Source organism: Aspergillus thermomutatus (assembly GCF_002237265.1).
Source record: "Aspergillus thermomutatus strain HMR AF 39 chromosome Unknown NODE_158, whole genome shotgun sequence".
Taxonomy (NCBI): domain Eukaryota; kingdom Fungi; phylum Ascomycota; class Eurotiomycetes; order Eurotiales; family Aspergillaceae; genus Aspergillus; species Aspergillus thermomutatus.
In genome coordinates, this window is record NW_020798207.1 from 1 (window position 1) to 21,176 (window position 21,176).

Below are 21,176 nucleotides of genomic sequence, written 5' to 3' on the forward strand. Positions count from 1 at the left end.
GCCCAAAACCTCCTCCGAACCCGCATCAACCCCCTCAACCGTCCCCCTCGTATCATAGATCTCATCCGCCAGCACAGCCCGCTCAATCAAGCTCTCCCGCGCCGGGAACCAAAGCGACAGACCCACATAGACGATACTCGTCCCCACAAACCCTAACAGCCACCCAAACTGGTACGGATGGATCCCGACCCCGACATCAATGCTACTGTTCACAGACGCGATCAAACCCGGTAGATTCGGCGCCACGCCAACCAGGAAGGCGACGATGGCGCGCCAGTTCGTACCCCACGCGGAATACCGGTACGTCGGGTTCGAGGGCTGATACAGCGCCAGCGTATCGTACTTCCCCCGCTTGACGAGCCAAAAGTCCCAGAGCATGATTGCGCCGATGGGGCCGAGGAAGATGGCGTACGCGGACATGAAGTTCAGGAAGTTCCCCGCGGACGCGAGGATCTTCCAGGGGACGAGACACCACGACAGGAGCGCGCAGATGATCTGCCCGCGGCGCAGGTTGATGTACTCCGGTGCGAGCGCGGTCAGGTCGTTGGCGGCGGAGATGGAGTTGGCGGAGATGTTGACGCCCAGGGAGGCGAGGGCGAAGGAGAAGGCGGCGAAGAAGCGGCAGGCGCGGCTGGACCAGTGGCTGATCAGCACGATCGGGTCCCAGGGGATATCGCCGCCGTAGCGCGACTGGCCGGCGGAGGAGGCGGCGATGCCGATGAACGAGATGAAGGTGAAGACGACGGGGAGCATGGGGATGTAGAGGAGCTGCCACTTGGGGCTGACGCGGGAGTACCGAGAGAAGTCGGACTTTGTCGGTGATCAGCATCTTGTTGTTACCTCTGGGATGCATCACATACCTGATTCACACTGAGCGTGGCATAGTTCCCCAGTACAGAAGTCATATTCGCCAGGAACAGCCAGCTATACTTGGACCCGGAAACGGTGGGCTTCTGGTCAAACATCGCTCCGCCGCCCTCGGCCACGAACGCCCAGATGAGAATCGCCAGCCACGCAATGGGCACGAGGACGGATTTGGCGACAAACAGCCACCGGACTTTATTCGGGTGAATGCACAGGAACGGAAATTGCACAATAAAGAAGATCAGGTATCCCACCATCCCGGCGGTCGTGATGCCCTGGTCCTCGGGGATGTCATTCTTCAACGTCAAGAAACTCGGCCAGATGGCGCCGATCATGCATCTCACGGCATTTCCCCCATTGACATTCTGTATCGCAAACCAGAAGATAGCCAGGATCACGCGGGAGATGATGGCGACATAGGAGCCCCAGAAGCCCCAGCTCGCGCGGGCGATGACGGGAAACGGGATGTGGTAGATGGCGCCGACGGCACCATTGGCGGCGATGACGAAGGAGATGATGAAGAAGGAGATGGCCACGATGGCAAGGGACTCGCGCCAGCTCAGCCCGACAGCGATGATGCTGCTGGCAAACTGCCATGTTGCGGCGTTGAAAGCGTCGGAGATCCAGTACGCTGCCAATGTCAGAGTCAATGATCCAAGACCCAAAGTGAACCGGTTGGATCTCACCGACAAAACTCAATGGGCCCCATTGTCGACGATGAAGGGGAACGGGGTCGAGATCGAGGTTGGTCCAGCGGGCATTTCCCTCTGCGAAAGCCGACCTGGGCTGGGCGACACGGAGACGGGGTCGTCTGAATTTCATTATGGGACGATGGAGTATTAAGACTAGAGAACGTCCAACAAGAGATCATGCGGAGCACAGGTCAATAATGAAGAACTCGACAAGAGAAAAAGCAATTATGTTTGCATGCAGACGGCTTATCAAGGGAGGGGGCATGCAGCGTCGAAAGCAATCCGCGTCACTCTTCAGGGACACACCCTCAGTATGTTCTGTCGACTGTCTATCAAGTAAACAAGGCCAATCCAGGCTTTTGAACAGAGGAATCTACCTCTTTATTACATCCCAAGCATCAACACCATGACTTACCCCAAAAGTCGCAGGACCTCAAGATAAGCCAGCTCGCCATGCTGATAAGCCAGCTGAATCCCTGCAGGCCGATCGCACCGTCGACTTATCGGTTCATCGTCTCATTGGCGAATCCTCCTCGACTGTAACGCCATTAAAAGTCTGATAAGAATCCTGTCTGATCCTTAAAAGAGAACCAAGTGTGGCGATTCGTGCGGAGGACTCCGCGTCCCTCGTGGTTGATAAGTAGCTAGAGCAAGGTCCTTCTGGCAGTATTTATGGCAAGAAAATTGGGGTCGATCGACGCGATGGTAACTTTCCGTGATTCCTTCATTTTGCGCTGTCTTTGTATTGGGGTAGATTCCGATGATTGTAGTCTTATCGTTCATTTGGAGGTTAAGTGGCCGTCTAGAAGTACGGATGAATGATGATGCATACTTTCACTTAGTTGCCTCTCTCCAAAGAAGAGACAAGTCCTTCGAAAATAACTTTTGGGAAAGAAACCAGGCCATTATTTAAATCACGTACTCCATGCCAGACTAATCCACGAAAAACACGGTAGCTCATCATTAGCTGAGTATTCAGAGTGTCAGATTGTCCAATGCTCCCAGCGTATACGCGAAGGATATATACGCGGATTCAGTGATCTGGTCATTACGATGAACGCTCGAGTACAATGCCCAACCATTGACGTAACACTGGTATTGTGCGTTGACGGTGCAAACTTCTTCGTCTTGTTCTAGAAATTTGCCATTCTGCATACACCGATTCTTAGCCGCCTCGAGACTGGCATTATTGTCTGAGATGAACAGGACGAGAGCCGTCGCCACATTACTAAACCCTCTTCCCCAAAGGCATACCTTGATCGCTCACCTAAGACAGTAGCAAGCATCTCATCACCCCTCGGACACCTAGAGATAAAAGAATTACTCCTTCTCCCCGGGAAGTCTCACGTCCTCCCAACCCCTCCCATCCCCAACACCAGGCAGACTCCCTACACGCCGGATCCCCTTCCACTCAGTGACATTCATCCACCCAATCTGCTGAAAGCCCCCAAACCCGCCGATCCAATACACCTGCTCTACAACCATCTTCGCCCAGTAGCTCGAATGCGGCGCCCCAGGCTTCCCCGGCAACCAGGCACTCGCATCCGGATGCGCGCGCAGATAGCACTCCTCCAGCGCTGCCTCCGTATCCCCGTGCACAGGTGTATCAAACGGCTCCACGTACCCGATCAGCGTGACGCGCGGGAGGCCCGCTTCGCTAGGGGGGAACCCGGGCGCGACGGGCTGGGTCTGGTTCAGGTGGTCCCACCAGTCGATTGCGAGGCTGATGTTTGAGCCGGCGGCGGTGTTGCGGAAGGTTGTTGAGACGCGGAGGGCGAGGAGGGTCGGGTTGCCGTCGCCGCCGTTGCTGACGTCTGCGGGCAGGTATTCGTCGCAGTCGGCGATGTACTCCGGGAGGCTGATGGAGAGGCCGGCTACGGAGGCGGGCGCGCGGGCGTTGGCGGGGAGCGGGTCGGGGAAGATGGTTGAGACGGTGCCGGTTGTTGAGAGGGCTAGGAGGCGACGGGCCATGAGTGTTGAGGTGAACCAGGATGGTGCTCGCATTGTCTCGGGGCTGTTTTCTGGGGTGTCGTTGCCGACGTGGATGACATCGCTGTGTTGGACATCATCTTCCGTCGGTTTGGACGAAACAGATTGGTCTAGATAACGGTCGCTGAGAAGCATCTGGTTGAGAGTATCATCTTGCGGAAGGGCCGGTGGGATAGCGGTCGCTTGAAGAACATGGCCGACAAGAAGAGCAAGTGCGGAGAAAAGGGCGGCACGACCCATCTTTGCGAGAGAAACGACCGGAAAGACGGGCTGGTTGGCGAGATGCTTTGAATGGTAGTAAGTCTGTGGAAATATGGACGAAAGTACTCCGTATAGAGAAAAGGTCAGCTCTTTAATGGCCCCGTTGGCTGTCAACTAACACAGAAGGCTTTGAGCAGATGATCAGACGCAGGTGAGGGGAAGAGGGAAACAACAGCAGCCATCTAATCTTATCTGATGCTGCTAGTCCTCAGGCAGCTAGGCCACACTATGTCAACCTCGGCTGCTGGCACGTGACTATTAGCAGTCACCTTCGTATCTACCTTTTGTCTTCAGTTTGGCATCAAATTTCTGCTTTGTTGGAGAAGCTGCATAGCCACTTATACATAGATGGGCTTAAGGATGTCATGGCCTCCTAGTTCAGACTGTGTTACAGTATAGTTTGGTAAGCAAAGCTACATCAGGGTGATCACTATATTTACCATCACTGGAGTATGACTCTTCAGATTCACTGATCTGCTAGTCTGGTGAAGTAGTGAAGGTCATCATTCACAGTAATTCCTACTCTCTTTTTGTTCTCTTCCTCTGAAGTAGCTCATCATTCTCTTTCACATCACTTTCCCGGTCGAGAGCGCACCTTGGCTGGCAAGTCTGCTAGCATCACGTTCAAGCTCCCTTGAGGCGTTAACGAACGGACCCTTATGCTCCAGGTCCAGAAACGAGGCGGGTAAGATCAATCCCTCTATGATTTCCCTATACCCATCCCGTCCAATAACCCCGAGCTAGTCCTGTGGAAGAGCACGGAGCAATGGCATTCAATGGGTTCAATGCAGGTGAAAACCTTCCATCGCCGCCAGACTCTCCGAGAATCAGATGATACGCGAAAAAACTTTCGATTGAGCTCTATCTCCATCGGTCAGATCCCTTTCGATCGACCACGATAAGGAACCCTCTTCCATATCCTATTATTGCAACTCCCGAGCGCTCCTCGCTAGCAGACCGCGTCATCGGCGAACGCTCTTAAGTCAAGGCGATCATGAGACAGGCCACAGCCCAGCACCCGATTCGCATCTCTGGGACCCCTCTGGTACTGCCAGTCGACGGGTTTTTCCTTCGACCCGCGGGCCCGAACGAAGGGGAGGTCGAATTTAGTACCGCGGACTTGGAGCAGATTGCCACGAAGGTATGGAAGGTGCATACCAAAGTTTGAGAACTGCTAGGGACTCGAGTTGGTTCCGAATATCAGATCGTTGGGAGTTATTGTCCACTAGGAATCACAGAAAGATCCTGAATAGGAATGGTAAGCTTAGGAAGGTGAACAATTGATCCTTACCGTACCTTGATTCCTCCATGTTTCCAAGTGTGGCCAGTCCACCGGATTTCGCCCTTGAAGTCGTGAATGATACGAAGCCAGGATACTCTAAGGATGATATCCCACGGCGCCTCATTCGAATCAATTACAGAGGGGAAGGCCCCGGAATTCATGGTCCTCTATCGCAAAGCTGATGGGGACCAAGCAATGTCAAAGCAGATTGAGTTCGGCGGCCCCGGTGCCTCAGGTTCACTCGGGGGAGGATCTCGAGCGCAGAGCAGTGGCTCCTGGGAAGAATTTCTCAGTTTGTCCGCCTGGTTTTGGATGGGTGAACACCAGTGGATCGCAGCTATTGTATGTTTCAATCTTTTATGCCTCTTTTTTCATTTACGCATTATGCCCTTTCTGTGCTCTTCAAGAGGATCGACCCCCTAGCTAGGTGGCCAGTTGTCGAGGTGCCCAAGTATTTTTCCTGGTCTTCCGGTTTCACCCGTTTAATCATTGCTGCCTCAGGCTGCAACCCTACATTGACTCACCGGTCAAACCTCAAATCCACAGCTCAACCTTTCAGCTAGCTACAAGATGCGGTGAGTCACTGAGTGGCACAGGAACTGCTGATCCTTGGATCTTCCGAGATCAGGCAGCCATCTCTCACCGAAGGGATCAGATCATGCTACGACAAGTCAGACAGAAATCATGAGAGTATGTAGGTGATTACATTGTGATTGGCTATCCTAGGTGCGTCCAGTGTATCACTGGATGCTGCTGATCCTAACCGTCACCACGGGCTAGCAGACATAGGTAACTTGTAAGAACTCTGGGTTAGCCAGTAGGACGAAGTTGTCACCTAGAATAGATAGATATGCACTCCTTGCCCTGCTAGGAAGATGGACCGTTCCCAACCGCTGCTCCATCCAACAAAATAGAGAAAACGAGGACAAAAGATATAGATAAACCATGAAAATGCCTTCCTTTCCCGCCACACTCCATTCGCATAATAAGACCGACAATAGATGCAGAGAAATGTAGAGATAGATGATAAAAAGATGGACTAAGCGGTAGCTCACAGGGACAAGAGCCCACCCTGGCATACATCGTACATCAGTAAATCTGTTGGTAACAGAACCACCGTAGCGAACAGGCCGAAGACGCAGAGTTCAACGCAGACAGCCGTCTGAAACTCCCAACAACAGCAGGGTATATACACATGACAACCAAGAGATCATTTTCTCCAAATGCAGAAAGAAAAACTCGAGATAAAGTTCGCCGCATGAAAGAACTTTTCCCACCAGTTGCCTGCGTTGTTCACCTCTGCGCCGTCGGGAAAGCCTGGAAAGAACGTCACTCGATCGACGAGATCATAAATGAAAGAAAAGAGAGATATGATGGACTAAGCAATAAGCTAAAAAGCCACTTTTCCTTTCTACACAGAAAAGAAAGAAAAAAGGACAAGAGAGGAAAGAGCCTGGCAGCTGATGGATCATCAACAAAGCTAGCCCATGTACTCCGATCGCACGCTCGGGTTGAGCGCAATCTTCCTCGCTTCGCTGCCACAGCAAGCACGCTTCATGCCAGCTGGTCCAGACAAAGGAGCGCTAACAGTCAGGAGACTGAGTTGAGCAGCGGAGAGAGACTGAGGATGTTTCGAATCAGAAAGCATATCGCCCATGGAACCATCCGAAGCCTTGCCCTCGTTCCGCGCATTGAGGTTCATCAGGTGGCGGACATGGTTCTGCCACAGAAGATCCTCGGAGCCTGTGCGGCCACGTTTCCGGCATTGTCGCTGAGCCGTTGTTCCTTGCTCGAACGTCTGGGCAGGGCGGGAAATAGCCCCCGACAATTCACAAAGGCTTTGAGCTGCCTCATGGTCAACGGGAGTGCCCAGAGAGAAATTGGACAGATCCGGGACCTGGCCAACTGCGCCCAAGTAGGTCTCAGGGGAGCTGTAGACGTCACCAAGCGAGCCCTCATCGATAGGAGACGCGATGGCCAAAGCCTTCCGACATTCCTTGAGTGAGTTGCTGGTGCATCGAAGCGTGGCCTTGACAGCCAAGCGAGGCTTGGCAGAGGCGCAAGTGCCCAGGATGGAGGAGACAGGAGCAGACCCGGAAGAGCAAGATGACAGACTCGACGATGACAGCGTCGACACATCGGAAATCATCGAATCAGGAGATGACGCCGAAGAAGTCGAGCGGGCCAGAGACGACCTGCGAACCACGGTCGGGTATCCATCAAACGTGTTAGCCTTTGGGCAAAACGCCAGCGACGGGCGCTGGTCGAGAGTCGACCGCGCCATGCACATGTTTTGCACTTGAGACATAGCAGCGCAGATGGAAGCCCGGCGGGCGCAGAAGGCGCTAGCACTCGCAGCAGGAGTGGTAGCAATGGTCGTCTGAGGCGTCAACTGAGGCGTTGGCAGCATAGGTGGTCGTGGCATGGAGGGAAGAGACGAAGCTCCAGTAGACAGTGGCGAGTACCGCTGATACGCCAGCCCCTGACTGTAAACGGATGGCGGGCTGGGATGCTCACCCGTCGGTGGAGAACGAGGAGAAGGTGAGTCAGACACGAGGCCCGATTCGAATCCTCCCATGCTAGAGGAAGTGGAAGGCTCAACATCCACTGTGTCCAATTCAGGGGTGAGCTTGGGGATGACCGTTCGCCAGCACTGCCCTTCCCCGGCAAAAGGCCCACCAGCTCCAGGGGTAAACTTCAGGACAATGTCCGTCCAACGCTGGAAGGTGGCTTCAGGAACGTGAAGTCTCCAACCAACCGCTTCAAGAAACATCAACTCATTCTGGTTGATTTCCGCTGTATTCAAACCGGAGATCTTGCTCCAAGCACGGGCGGAGTAGTTGCGGTCCTGAAGGTACTTTGATGCAAGGATCAAAGCTGCAAGGAACATGCGACGGCCACATTGCATGGCACGGCAGACCGGCTTGTTCCGCGGTTGTTGTTCCTGTTCCGAATCACAGCGAGGCACGTGCTCCTTGATCTTGATCAGATAATACAGGGCAACCTGCAGAGTGCTGTAGCTGGTGCGCGACCGACGGAGAGTTTCCTGAATGAAAGTACGAAGGGGCAAAACACCTTTGCAACCTGTGGCAGAGTCGCTGCGAGATGCCACTGCTGACAAGGGCCAGATTATCTCCACGATCTGCGATGCGGTGTCTTCGTGGGCAAGAGCATTTAGCTTTAGAAAGATGGAAATCAAGTAAAGGAAACATTCACTCACCGACAAGATTGTCAACAAAGTTGACCTTCCGATCAGACTGTCGCAGGAGGCACGGCGGAGGACGGGCACAACTGACGCCACTGGACTGAGCCATGCAGCTGTTGGTGCGCCGAGGGTGTCTCCGCAACTCAGGCGCGACCGCCGCATCGGTAGCTTTGGGCAAAACAACCCTCACACCGCCACGCGAGCTAGTCGCAGAAGTCAAGGTTCTTCCAGCCACCTGGTATTCGCCTTCATTTTCCCAGATCACATCAACCGGGTTCGTAGAAGTTGACGAGATGGAGCTCTGGCTGGATACACAATCCAGGGAAAAGACGGAAGAGGAGGAGGAAGACGCCGAGGAGGAGATCGACGAAGCATAAGGATGAGCATAGGGCGCTTTGTATTGAATGCTCGGGTTTGAGTCCCTCAAACCCAAGACGTCCATCCCTGTCATATTCGGGGTAGTCAAAACCGTACAACCTACCACCACTTTCCGATATCAGAAGTAGTTCGGTTGGTTATACAATCCTCGGAACCGAATATTAAAGATAGGTGATGGGCGATTTTGAACCGTGATATTGTCAAAAAACCGTTGCGCAAATAACCGTTAACGAGGTACCAGGAAGACAGATACCGTCTTTTTGTTCACAGGCGACGGCGTGCCTTAGTTATGAGAGATCGCCAGCTTGTCAAAAAAGTGGCGGCGAGGGGAGAGGAGCTTAGGGGGTCAAAGTAGGTATGGACGTCGAAGATATTAGGAGTCGGAAGAGGTCAAGGTGTAACTATGGTAGGATGAATGGAGGGTGTTCAACGTCCACGAGTCCGATCACCGTTCGTAGAGTCCGTAGTAGATCAAAAGCCGAGATCACGTTTGAGAAGTATGCGTAGGTCGCGGTATACCGACATAAGCTTATTTCAAGAGTGATAGATACTGTATAGGTCTGTTGTTTAAACAACCATGACAGTCTTGTCGGAGGCTTGAAGATCTGGGGCTGAGGATTCTGCAAAGCTGGCGATCGGAGCGGAAGAGATCGAGTAAACAGGGTACATCTTGATCATCAAAAGGATATGAATGAAGTTATATAAAGGTGCCGATAGAACGGCGGACTGACCAACAAGCAGGCAGTTCCAGTGGAGGACTGATGCTTGTCCAGGCAGTCAGCTGTTTATCGGGTGGCTAAAAAGGACGGAGGGTTCGGCGGGATGAGTCGTGAGGCTCGACTAGGCTGAGGCGACAAGAGAACAGTCAGCAACGGATGCTAAGTCAGGAGAGAGACCCTTTATTTTTGAATTTAGAACGGTGCTATCCGAAGTATGACTCCTCCCTTCCAAGAAGTGAAAACCCCAGCAGGCGGGAACCGAGGAAACGCTGCCTGATGACTACCTATTCTTGTGGAGGGCGGAGCAAATACTAAGGTAGGCAGAGCAGTGGCTAACTAACCTGGGGGGCGGTCCAGTCCAAGGGAAAAGAAGGATCAGGTGAAGAGAGGGAAATACGGTGACTTCCAAGTGCACGTTTTGGAAGAGCCCGTGGAACAAGGAAAGGAAATATTGGAGGAAGATGGAAAATGTTGAATGGCAAAAAGGAATCAGAAGATTTTGGTTACTCACCTCCGTCTGTACCTGTGGCAAGACACTCAAGTGGCGGAAATTCGGGGGGTGGAGGGAGTCAAAGAGCGGATGCAGGGACCACGCTTTTTTTTGCCAACGAAGGCGAAAAAAGGAATGAGCGGAGAGTAGTATTGATACAGGCAATAATAAAGAGATGAGTAACAGAAGAATATATCAAAAGAAACAGAACAATAACAGAAGGGAGGAAATGACGATGACACCAAAAGGGGACGTCTTCACACTCTGTCTTCCGAGAGAGTAGGTAGTCAGTAGTTAAGGTAATCAGGGCGCGATCGGGACTGGGCTGGACGGATGCGGATGTATGTATGACTCCTTCCGAGATAGGGGATGCTCTGTGGAATTTGGTCCACTACGGAGAAGAGGAGGAGATACTCGACGACTCTACTGTCAAATATTCTACTATTGTTCTCTTGTATCTTTTGATGTATCTTGATAAGGTTGATAATTTGATGTCTATACTCTTCAATAGGTGAATACTAGGATTCTACCTAAGATATTACTAGCTACCACGCAACACCATCATGTTCACTCGGCGCTTTCTATAAGATAGCATTCAGCTTGTGTAGAACCATATAAATCCATAGTTCTTGTTCATTCTCAACAGCCTCGATTGCTTAGAATCATATTATCACAATCTATCAAAGACTTAGCAGTGATACCTTGACCTAGCACTCGGTACGAGTATGTCTACTCTGTACCATGGAACTATAATGTCATCCTTATGATCATTATAATGAGCATTATAAACTTATGATTGCAACTAGCAGTAGTCTATGGAGTACGTTGCTAGCAAGTGTGTCGTCAGTAGATGGCGAGTTCGCGATATCGGCTAGGTAAATGACAGGATTCGAGTAAGTTCCTCCACGTTTCTAAGACGTCTGCCAACCATGCAACATGAAGGTGAAATGAATCATTACTATAGGCCACCATAGAATAAACCTCGCTGCTAACTCAACCCAGTTGTGCCACAAACTGCATGACTGGCTCCCTCGACGGCTGACGAGTACTGAGAGGGAGAGCAATAAGATTTCCTCTCCGGTTTGACTCTGCCGCTCCTTGACAACGAACGGGTCCAAAAGTTGTTGGTGGTCAGCCAACCAACCACCCGGGCTGTATTTGCTCCCAGCCCACGCCACCCTTCGGTCAGGATCTGGTGCAGCTCCCAGAGGCAGAGTGACACATACTGCATAGGTCCATAGTTTGTGAGCTGGTGTGCTTTGTCTTTATGGAGTATGGACTATCTCTCTCGAGAAGATGACGAGGCAAAGGCACGTTTGCCTCGTCTTGAACCATGATGATCATGAGCACCACTACGCCCCCTACTCGTACAAATGAAGTATTGCACTGCTTGTTGCATTTGATAGACAACATATTAGTATGGAGAATGGAGATAACATGACAACTGTACTTGTGGAACCATCATGGATAGATACTCTAGGCAGCAGAAAACCACCAGCACAAGAGCCCTCCACAAGACCCTCCTCTCCACCTCAACCATGAGTAACAGAAATTATCACTTTGTGGGCTTAAGGATCACCTGAGATGAGAACCACAATATTGTCTGTTTCAAAACTAGGCAGCTCATCTCTGCCTACTGTTCATTCTATCCTCGATTACTCGACTAGATTGCAAAGTGAGCAACAAAGGATGGATAAGTCACGGGGGTACATGAGTAGTGTAAGAGGCTGTTGTACCACAGCAACTGACGCGACACATAACATCCATGACAAAAATCTGACTAACGCTGTCACCACCCGATCATGCAGATCCAGAACAGAGTACATACTGTACGGAGTAGCTAGTCTGTAGCCATTCCTCCGTCCGATCCAGATCAATAGTTATCAGATATGTCATGCTGTTCGCAAGGCCGAACATAATAATGACAGACCACTACCCCATAATAGATTCAATAATAGCATCATCTTCTGAATTCCTCAGCCCAGCAAATTCCAAAATAGAGGTCGAACGCTGTGCCTCAGTCCTCCGCGTCATGACTCATACCGTCATCGCCACCATCTCCCACACCCCATTCCCAGTATGGCCTAGCGCCACTCCGAAAAAAGAACCATCGGAGAGGGGGCTGGAAGCCTGAGGCAGCATCCAATCCCCCACTGAGTATTTTCCGCCGTCGAATTCGCTTTGCCTCGATTGGTCGATGGAAACGGTCATACCTGCCATGAGCGGTTAGACTGGGTTTCCGAGTTGGTCTGTAGATGGTGAGGGATCGGGAGATTCACGTCACTGGCTGGACGTGAACAATGAGTATGACTGTATGACTCTGGGGTATGGGGGTAATCAAGTGCAGACTACTATACCAGTTACTACGTAGATATATCATGAACAGCTAGGTAAACTTCAGAAGGGAGGAAGCTTAATAAACCCCTCAGCATTCACAAAGTCTCCATTCTAGAGTCCTTGGTATGAGTAAAATATATCCTCGCAACAAGTCCAAAAGGCCAGCTATCTCTGTATCATAACAATAACAAAGTCCAGAAGCGAGAACATCAACAGCATGTATCTACCGAGTAGCTGCCAGAAAACCTCAACTCAATTTCGCACTATCAGGTGGTCTAGATTTGGTTCAGTGGAAGGAGGTGCAGGAAGTACAGGACTGATCAGGACTCATGCATAGAGATGCATGCATGTGGATGTACTTGTTGATTGCTACTCCGGATGAGAACCTAGAATGAAAAGGTCGGTACTTTGGACAACAAAGTTCATTGGACCAACACGCAGCTTGACACCTCTATTTGGACCCAAAAGGCTACAGGCCACAAAATATAGCTTTGTTGTAACCAGTTGAAGCAAAGGAGTCGAGATCTATCGAGATTGATGGTCGTCCACCTACGCGTAGATAGAGGACACACAGGAGCCACATTTCTATAGCATCTACTATATGCAGAAAGCGATGTTCATCCTATGCCAGCATGCGAGCTAATCATAAACATTCACAAGCTGCATGAAAAATTATTATCCTATCATGCTCTAGAGCTTACCAGAGAGCTAATCACTTCTTTCAAGCTCTCAACCAGGAGGGTGATTTCTTCCTCTTATATTCTGGTCAGCAAGCTCCCACAGATTTCCAAGTGCAAACTCACCAGTATTGTAATGCAGCATGCTGATCCGTACTACACCATCTTCGACATCCTCCAAACCCACGATATCGTTCAACAGCCGGTGACTGTACATATGGCCATGGCGAAAACAAAACCACGTCCGCCGCTCGACTTCTTCGATAACCTTTCGGCTCTTGATGCCTTGCACTGTGAAACTGACTACGGGGACGCGAAGCTCCTTGCTTGCTGACGGCTCACCACAGATTGTAATCTGATCCTCGCTCCTGAGATAGTCCAGCAGTATCGCCTGCAGTTTCTCTTCATAGGAGGCGATCTTGTCCCATGTAGCTGTGGGATTGGGTCCAAGATATTCAAGAACCGCAGGAATACACTGTGTCGCTTCGTAGCTGGCGGATGCTAGATTCAGCTTCAGGTCCAGCGTGTCTGTGCCTTTGAAGAAATGGCCAAGGGTGTCGATCTGATCATGAACTCGAGATGAGGCGTATAATTGAGCAATGTGCGGCCCGTAGACTTTGTACCATGAGAACGCCTGGTGGAAAGATCTGAGCACCTCTCCCGCTGAAGCCATCTTCACCAACTTACATAGATATCGACATCCAGATCCTTCACATCTACCTGCCGATGCGGCGCAAGCGCAACCCCATCCACGCAGAGAAGAGCCTAACGAAAGGAGCATATCAGCACATAGCAAGGGAAAAAAAAAAAAAAAACACCTTCAAAACTCACCCGTGGATACTGATGAACGAGCTTCGCAATCTCTCTGACGTTCGTGATTGTTCCCGTGATGTTCGAAGCATGTGGGCATGCAACGAGCCTCGTCTTCTCCGAGAGCAATTGACCCAGCTCATCCAAATCACAAACAGGGTTTCTAGAATCCGATGCAGACCACCACTTCACCTGCAAACCCAGCCGTTCGGCGACCCGAACCCAGGGGGCTGAATTGGCTTCGTGGTTCAGCTTCGAGAGAACCAACTCATCACCGGGTTGGAACCTCAGCGCGGTCGAAAGGTTGTGCAATAGCTGAGTTGTTGATATACCCAGGCAGATCTGAGGTAAAGGGGTCAGAGCATACCGGTGCTACCAGGGTCAAAGAACACACCTCATCAGGACTCGCATTGATAAACTCTGCCGCCGCCTCGTAGCCCTTAGCAAATGCAGCGGTGGCTGCCCGAGATATGCCATAGGTCGCTCCCAATTGAACATTGGTGGTAGAGAGGTAAGATGTAATCCTGCCATGGGCATCAGACCTGGATTCAAGCGAATTACCCAGATGACTCACGATTCGATCACAGTGTCCAAAACCTGACTGCCTCCTGTCAACGGGATTTAGGTCAGCTACTCGCTCGCGATGCAATGCAATGCTCACAAGACAAGGACCGGATCAAAACAAACCTGCATTATCCAGGAACACCCGCTTTAGCTTCAAAGCGGGAAAACGAGTCCTAGCCTGTGCAATGTCAAATTCGGCAGCCATCTCTGCCGATCGAAATGGCGATGGATAGATGAAACTGGATACAGACAGAATCACGACGCAGTGACCATTGATAAGCTGATGAAACCCCATCAAGATAGCTTGTCTGCGAGAGGGGTAACACCCCGCTGCACCATCGGTAACCGATGGCACCAAATCACCAAGGGCACAATCATTGCATAGCGCGATACTCTGTAGCACCTAGTTCACTCAGTCGCAAAGCCTGACCTCCAAAAAAGATCCAAATATGCAAGTAAAATGCATTGCTTCCAACGGGGGTATAGTTATGCAACAACACAAGAGCCCAGGAACCACTCGCAGCGAACCAACAGACAGAAAGAAACACCGGCAATGAAATTATAATAGACCCTGCAAGAAAAGGCAAAAGAGCAAAGCCATCAACGCCAAATCCCCAGCTAGCAAAACATCACCTAGAGCGCACCCCCGCAGCCCCCGAACCCCCCGGCGCATGCGCAGCATCATGCACCACACATAGGAGATACTTCCTATCCGGCACGACCACGATCTCATGCTTCTTAGTCCTCAACCGGAGCAGCTTAACCTCATCGTCCTCCTCCCTGTCCACACCCTCCGTCCTCGCATCGTCTCTCGCCGCACCATCTCCTAGCTCAGACGACCCATTCAACCCAGTCTGATAGCTATCCCTATTCTCCGCGGGCGGACGCGACATCGACATCCCCAGTTCAGACGCACTCGACACGAAAGCAAAGATCCGCGCCGCTAGAGATTCCGCCTGAGACGGCTGGTATGGTTTCTGGGCGGTAGGGGCTGGTACTGTGTTTGTGCCGGGGGGTGAAGAAGGATCCAATGATTCTGCAGGAGGGGTAGAAGTGCTGTTTGCGCCGTCCGTTGCGGGCGGGGTCTGTGTCGCGCTTGTCGTGCTATTTCTCGTCGGTGCTGAGGCGAAGAGCCCGGTGCTTTGGATTATGGATCCGTCTTTGCGGGAAAGGATGAAGGTGGATTGTACGCCAGGGCGTGATGTAAGATGTGAAAGTAGAGCCGTAACATGTTGTGGGATTTGTGTGTTCTAGATGTTTGTAAGTCAGTCTTGGAACGTTTACTGTGTGGCTTCGATCAGGGACAGGGAGAGTATCCTACTGCTGTTGCGTATGCCATTTTCGAACAATTGTAATTGGGCTTGTTTGGGATGAGGGGGAAAAAGAAGAGTGATTGTGATTGCGATGGATCCGTGCGGTTTCTTCCTTGCACCTGATCTCGATGACAATCTGCCGGTCCAGAGGTCGTCAACTGCTTGAGAACTGCCAATTTGTGTTTGTTGTTGAGACTTGAAGCTGCTCGACTGCCAACAACATCAACATCAAAAAGGACTCGGATGACTAAGCAGGATTGGTGGGCAGAGACAATCTTCATTCTCTTGCCTCAAGGTGGCTAGTGCTCGATTATGGTTACGATACTTAATTAATATCATGCTTGCGAACTGCTTACGAAAATATTCAAGCCATGTTCAGTTTGAGAACGGCCTAATGGGCATTGAAAGCACAGTGACTTATTGACGTCTCAAGACAAAACAAAATGGTATCACTGCGGTGTCAAATAACAACAAGCAAGGAGAAATAAAGCGCCAAGGCAAGTGAAAATTCAGAAGGCAGCCTAGGGGAGGCTGGAAAGAACGCAATTTTCGGATTGGACCGTGCAACTGAGCATATCATGTCAGTTGAGGAAACGCAACCAAGGTTGAACCACCACGTAACAAAAGGAAGCCATGCAAGAGACTGTGCAAACTAAAAGGAAACCTCCCTAGGCAGACGAGAAACAGAAACTATATCAAATGCTTAAATGCGACAATTCGCCACCCTATTGGAACCTGGCTTGTCCGATGACCAAGTGAATTCAAGGTCTTCGATCATGTCCTCAAGCTCTCTGACACTGCCACTGTCATCTGTCTGATAATCGCTTCGCAGACTGGAGCCGGGACTGTCAATCCAGCTTTCCGGGCGGCGAAGGGGTTTCTTCATGCCCGAGTGTCTTCCATTTACTACTGCGCGACCAGACAGCCTGGAAGATCGATCAGTCGAGGACGAAGAAGACTTTTCCGCACCTGAAGAACTTGCAGAGGCGGACAGCGATGTCGTTGACCCCCCAAGCAGGGCTTCCATATTGTGTTTGACACCCACGTCCAAAGCCGCAAAAAGGGCTGCCTGAAGGATCCGGTTCTGGCGCTCGAGCTGTTCAATGCGCCCTTCAAGAGAATTGAGAGCGTGTGCAGATTTGTCACGCCTATCGCGAGGGTCGCGAGAATGGTACGAATTCGATGAGTCCAGCGTCGGTGGGGACGTTTCCTCCAGAACCCGGCTTTTTTGCCTTCGCGGCGTCAAGGGTCCGACATAATCCGGGATTCCAGACTTCTTCGGGTTACGTTGTCTGTTCAGACACAGGTCGCTCGAGTTTCTTGTGACTACCTTCGTTCGTCGACGTCTGCTGGTTCCTTGGCGTAGCTCATACTTGAATGCACCTCTATCCATGCACTCATCATCCGATGAAGGGAGAGGAGACCCGGCCCGGTCTGAAATGTTCTGTTCACTAGAAGCCAATTCGTGAAGGACACCGGTGCTCCGCGTGCTGTTACTTCGGTACAACGTGGAGCTTCGGTTGGAGGCGGGGAGAGACGATGGCTCTCTCCTCTCCGTCGATGCTCTCATGATATCTGTGGGCGAGCTGCCATACCGCCTGCTGAACGGTGGAGGGGGAAGTGGGGAAAGAGGAGGCGACAAAGGAGCAGATGAAGTTGCTTCCTTTCGGATTGATGCATTTTTTCGAGGCCTGTTCTCGTTGCGATTTCTCATTTCATGACCGGGCCCAGAGCTCTTTGGAGATACTGGTGAATTGATTTCATTGCCCTTTCTCGTCCCACGAGGAGTTTCTGGCCCTTCGAGGTAGATACGACTTGCCATCACGTCTCTCAACTTGAGTGCACGCACACTCTCCGCCCGATTTCGTTCCACTTTCACAACGGACTCTGGCTGATTGGACGCCGTCTCCTTGACAGAGTTGCGCTGCTCGCCAGCGGGTGTGCTCTTCCCAACCAACCTCGACCGAGGGAGTGCAGATTGTGTATTCGACCGACCATCTTCGGCGTCTGAGGGGTTCTTAGAAGTAGTGGTTGGAAAAGCGTCCGAGTGGTTGCTATTGATCCGAGTTGCTGCTTTGCTGATCGGGGTGCTGTGGTGACGGGCAGTGTTGAGAGCCGGGGTCGATTCGGGTAGTGAGGGCAGAGGTCTCATGGGCGCTGGCAGAGGAAATGAGTCTATGGTGCCCATCGGTAACGAGGCAGGACGATGTATATTGTTCGACTGTGGAAATTCTGGATGTATTGGACTCCTGGCTGGCTCGCTACTGGGTTTTCTGGGCCGCGTTGTTGATAACTTGCCTGAGTGGTACGATCTTTCAGACTCGCCCTGAAATTCCGATGGAACTTTGGCTAAATTTTTGAGGTTGTCTGTCTTTGTTTTCAAGGCGGCAGGCGCATGAATCAGCTGCTTGCTGGAGGTATTGGCAGAAACTGGCGCATCTTTGCCTGCTATTCGATTGTTCGGGATGCGCCAAGCTCCCTTGCTTGAAACACGCGGGGGCATCGTGTCAGGGAAGAGCTTCAAAGACTGAGTGACCGGAATGGGCGGATCTCGAGGAACAGCTTTTGCTTTTGACGTCGAGAGTTCCGGTAATTGTGCAGAGTTGTTCTGATTCTCAGCAGAATCCAGTGCCTGCCAATGCATCTGTTAGCATCTGCCATGAAAGCTTCTATATGCATATAGGTCCACTCAATGCACTTACCTGAGTTTTGCCATTTTTGGGGTCATCACACGCTCCACCATTTCCCGGAATTAGGATGGGAGGGATATGACCTTTGTCATTCGTGAGAACCTGTTCAGTGATTGCTAGGGATGGACCATCTTGATCTTCCATTCGCTGCTCCTTGGGCTCAAGCTGGCAAGCTGCACCGTGGACATGACGAGAATCCTGACCATCAATCTGCCCGTCGCTGGTCGTGTTGGCCGGCGGCTGGTATGGCGGTGGGTGAGGGTCATCAAAGTGAAGTGGGAAAGACACTGCCGCCTCAACCAGGGACGTTAGATTGCCGAGATCTAATGGCGACGGCTCGGGGCCTCTGAGCTGTTGTGTATCCGACACTTCGAGTGGATTTTCAAGCCATGGCTGACCAATTTTTTCGACGTCTCGCTGAGAGGTGGATCGGAAGCTAAAGTTTGACGCGGATCTCGAGCCCGGCATCGTCGAGTCAAGGCTTTTCTTGGGGCCAGATTTCTTGGCAGCTGGAGCTGGCAGACTGAGAAACCCCTCTTGCTGGAGGGTGAGAAGATGACGGGACGCCTCTTCGGCTTTGATCTTGGGGTCCGTTGGTTTCCATTGGAGCTGTGCCAGTTGCCGGAGACGCCGCTGGCCGGCCTTTAGTAGTTCGCGCGCTCCCGTAAGTTGCGAAGCGGGAGTTGTCCCGTGTGACTGAAGGAAGCGATCAAGCTCAGTGATATCCTCGTTCGTCATCTGAGCTTCTGGACCTTGTCGCGGTCGATCGTCTTCAGCAGCAGTCAAGTATTGTGTTTTGGATGGAAGACTGGACATGTTGTGGGATCTGTTCTTTGATAAGGACGAGCTGGGCCGACAAGTTGGGACGACTGGACTAGGCGCGACTGTGCCGTCATGCGATTCGGTCCCCTGATGCATAGGGAAGCTTGCCGGATCTCAATGGTCCAGTTGGGTTTAAAATCGGCAGGGGTAAGCAAAAAGTGGTCAACATGAATAGCGGTGAAAAGATTCGCGAACTCGTCGTACAAGGGATATATTCAGTCCAAGCGGTGTTGAGGCTAAAGCTCTAGCCCTAGACGCTTTCGCAATTTTTCTTCTCACAAATTTCAATGCTTGCTTGGTGTATTTGAGTAGCCGATGAAGTCATGAAAGCAAAGATGCAAGCCGCACTTGAGTCTGATTTGGGCAGGGAGCATTAACAGGATGACGTATGTACATGCAAAAGATTCAGTGCCATATTGTCTGTAGCAAAGTAGCCGGTACGAGATTAATGGACAAAAGCAAAATTGATCCAAGGGAGAGGGACATTTGCGAGAGGATATCTCGCGTTTAAGAGTTCCTGTTGAGATTCGAGCTGTCATACCCTTACCTCGCCGGGGAATCCTTCCCAAGGTGTGACGGACCGACGGCATGCAGGACCGGTTCATTGCCCAATGGCTCGTTCTTGATAGCTCGAGAGATAGAGTTGATTCTAAGTAACCCATAATGGCAACAAGCCAGGATGTTCGGACCCAAGAGAGGGGTAAGACCTTGAAAATGGCGGCAGCAACTAGCAAGGATAGCTACGTACATAGTCTGCTAGCGGAGCCCCATCATGCAGTGATGGACTGAATGGGAAAGGGCACCGAGAAAGGCTGGGAAGCAATCAAGCAAGAAAGGGAAAGAGAACGCAAAGGAGGAAGAAGCACTGACAGGGGATCTTCCCTTGCGAGCGATCCCATCCGTGCTGGGTCCTGGACAATGAGCAGTTGAATTGAATTCGGGCTTGAGTTGGCGCCCCAATGACAGCTCGTCGTCGGGAATTGAGACGTTCTCTTTTCTTTGGCCAGACTATTTGCTTCGGGAGCGACGGCCCTGTCATGATAGTTGCAGTTCGCAGATTTTCCTCGTCCAAAGAGAATGACAGATGTGGATCTTCTCGCGTCCGATCGAGCTATTTTCTTTCTTGTCTGGCAATAATGATTCAGGCATAGTGATCACTGGATAGTTGGCTGTGGCTAATCAGCAGCCGCGCAAGGACAAAGAAAAAGGACTTCGGCTAGTCTCTGCACTCTAAGGGACACAAGCACATTAGCAAATCAGCAAACCAGTATCTTCCCCTTTTTCATGTCCATCTGCCTTTCATTTGCAGTCTAAGCGGCCTCCTTTTGGTGGGGAGAAAAAAGCAATGAGAGAGGGAAGCGGTCGAATCCCTCTAGGAGCCGTTACATGCAAGGGGAGTGGGAGTATTCATCGCAAGAGATAACTGCCATTCAGAGTCTTCTGGTTCTTGGAGGGGTGACAAGAGGGATGGATCATCTATCCCAGTATCCCTACAAATGCAGGTCTATCGTTCCATGACGTCGGAATGTGACGTATCATCCCTATGGATCGTATTCGCGGTGAAGGGGCGATGTAGAGGACTTGCAGCAGATCACAGCGTACGAGTCCCAAAATGATGATCAAACCAGTGAAGACCCAGTAAAGTCAACCAGCGATTGAGATGACAGCTGGATCATAGTTGCGATAGGTACTCTAGAGTCTAGACTAGATAGTAGTCTGATGGGTTGAGCGGCAAAAAGATAAAGAGAAGTTGACATGGAGGCGTTGGTGGAGTCTGCGGGAAGTGACTGATCACAACTTGTCCACAGGGAATTTTGTGTGATCTTTTGGCCAAAATCCACACACTTTAATGAAAGTTTGAAGAATATTGACTTGGCAGATAATGAAATAAAGAATATACACAGCTGATCACCATAATATCTTCCTTATGATCGCCCCCAGGATAAAGACAGACACATACTATGAATACTGTGTTACCAACACTATCAAGCCGCAAAACTCAACCAGAAAGAAAACATCCTCAAATATGAGACGCCAGGGCTCTCGTCCGATTGTCCGAAATATCAGCTCGAGGCTCAATTTA

At 51.1% G+C, this 21,176-nt stretch overlaps 4 protein-coding genes across 4 annotated transcripts; all 4 read right to left on the minus strand.

Moving 5' to 3' along the window:
* Positions 1 to 860: 860 nt before the first annotated feature.
* CDV56_100289 (uncharacterized protein) lies at positions 861 to 1,686 on the minus strand (the record flags this gene model as incomplete). The annotated part of the gene is made up of 2 exons (XM_026753908.1): positions 861 to 1,495; positions 1,551 to 1,686. Coding segments are annotated over 2 exons (771 nt in total), but the record flags the coding sequence as incomplete, so codon positions are not given.
* Positions 1,687 to 2,876: 1,190 nt separating this feature from the next.
* CDV56_100621 (uncharacterized protein) lies at positions 2,877 to 3,785 on the minus strand (the record flags this gene model as incomplete). The annotated part of the gene is made up of 1 exon (XM_026754240.1): positions 2,877 to 3,785. The coding sequence occupies one exon, from the start codon at positions 3,783 to 3,785 to the stop codon at positions 2,877 to 2,879; it is 909 nt and encodes a 302-aa protein (XP_026612729.1).
* Positions 3,786 to 6,568: 2,783 nt separating this feature from the next.
* On the minus strand, positions 6,569 to 15,607 carry CDV56_101201 (uncharacterized protein; the record flags this gene model as incomplete). Its single annotated transcript, XM_026754820.1, has 11 exons — positions 6,569 to 8,244; positions 8,309 to 8,594; positions 12,919 to 12,971; positions 13,021 to 13,528; positions 13,582 to 13,659; positions 13,726 to 14,046; positions 14,099 to 14,228; positions 14,279 to 14,312; positions 14,392 to 14,671; positions 14,913 to 15,518; positions 15,590 to 15,607. The coding sequence occupies 11 exons, from the start codon at positions 15,605 to 15,607 to the stop codon at positions 6,569 to 6,571; spliced, it is 3,990 nt and encodes a 1,329-aa protein (XP_026612730.1).
* Positions 15,608 to 16,284: 677 nt separating this feature from the next.
* CDV56_102554 (uncharacterized protein) lies at positions 16,285 to 19,087 on the minus strand (the record flags this gene model as incomplete). Its single annotated transcript, XM_026756173.1, has 2 exons — positions 16,285 to 18,213; positions 18,284 to 19,087. 2 exons carry the CDS (start codon positions 19,085 to 19,087, stop codon positions 16,285 to 16,287), a joined length of 2,733 nt encoding a protein of 910 aa, XP_026612731.1.
* Between the last annotated feature and the right edge of the window lie 2,089 nt (positions 19,088 to 21,176).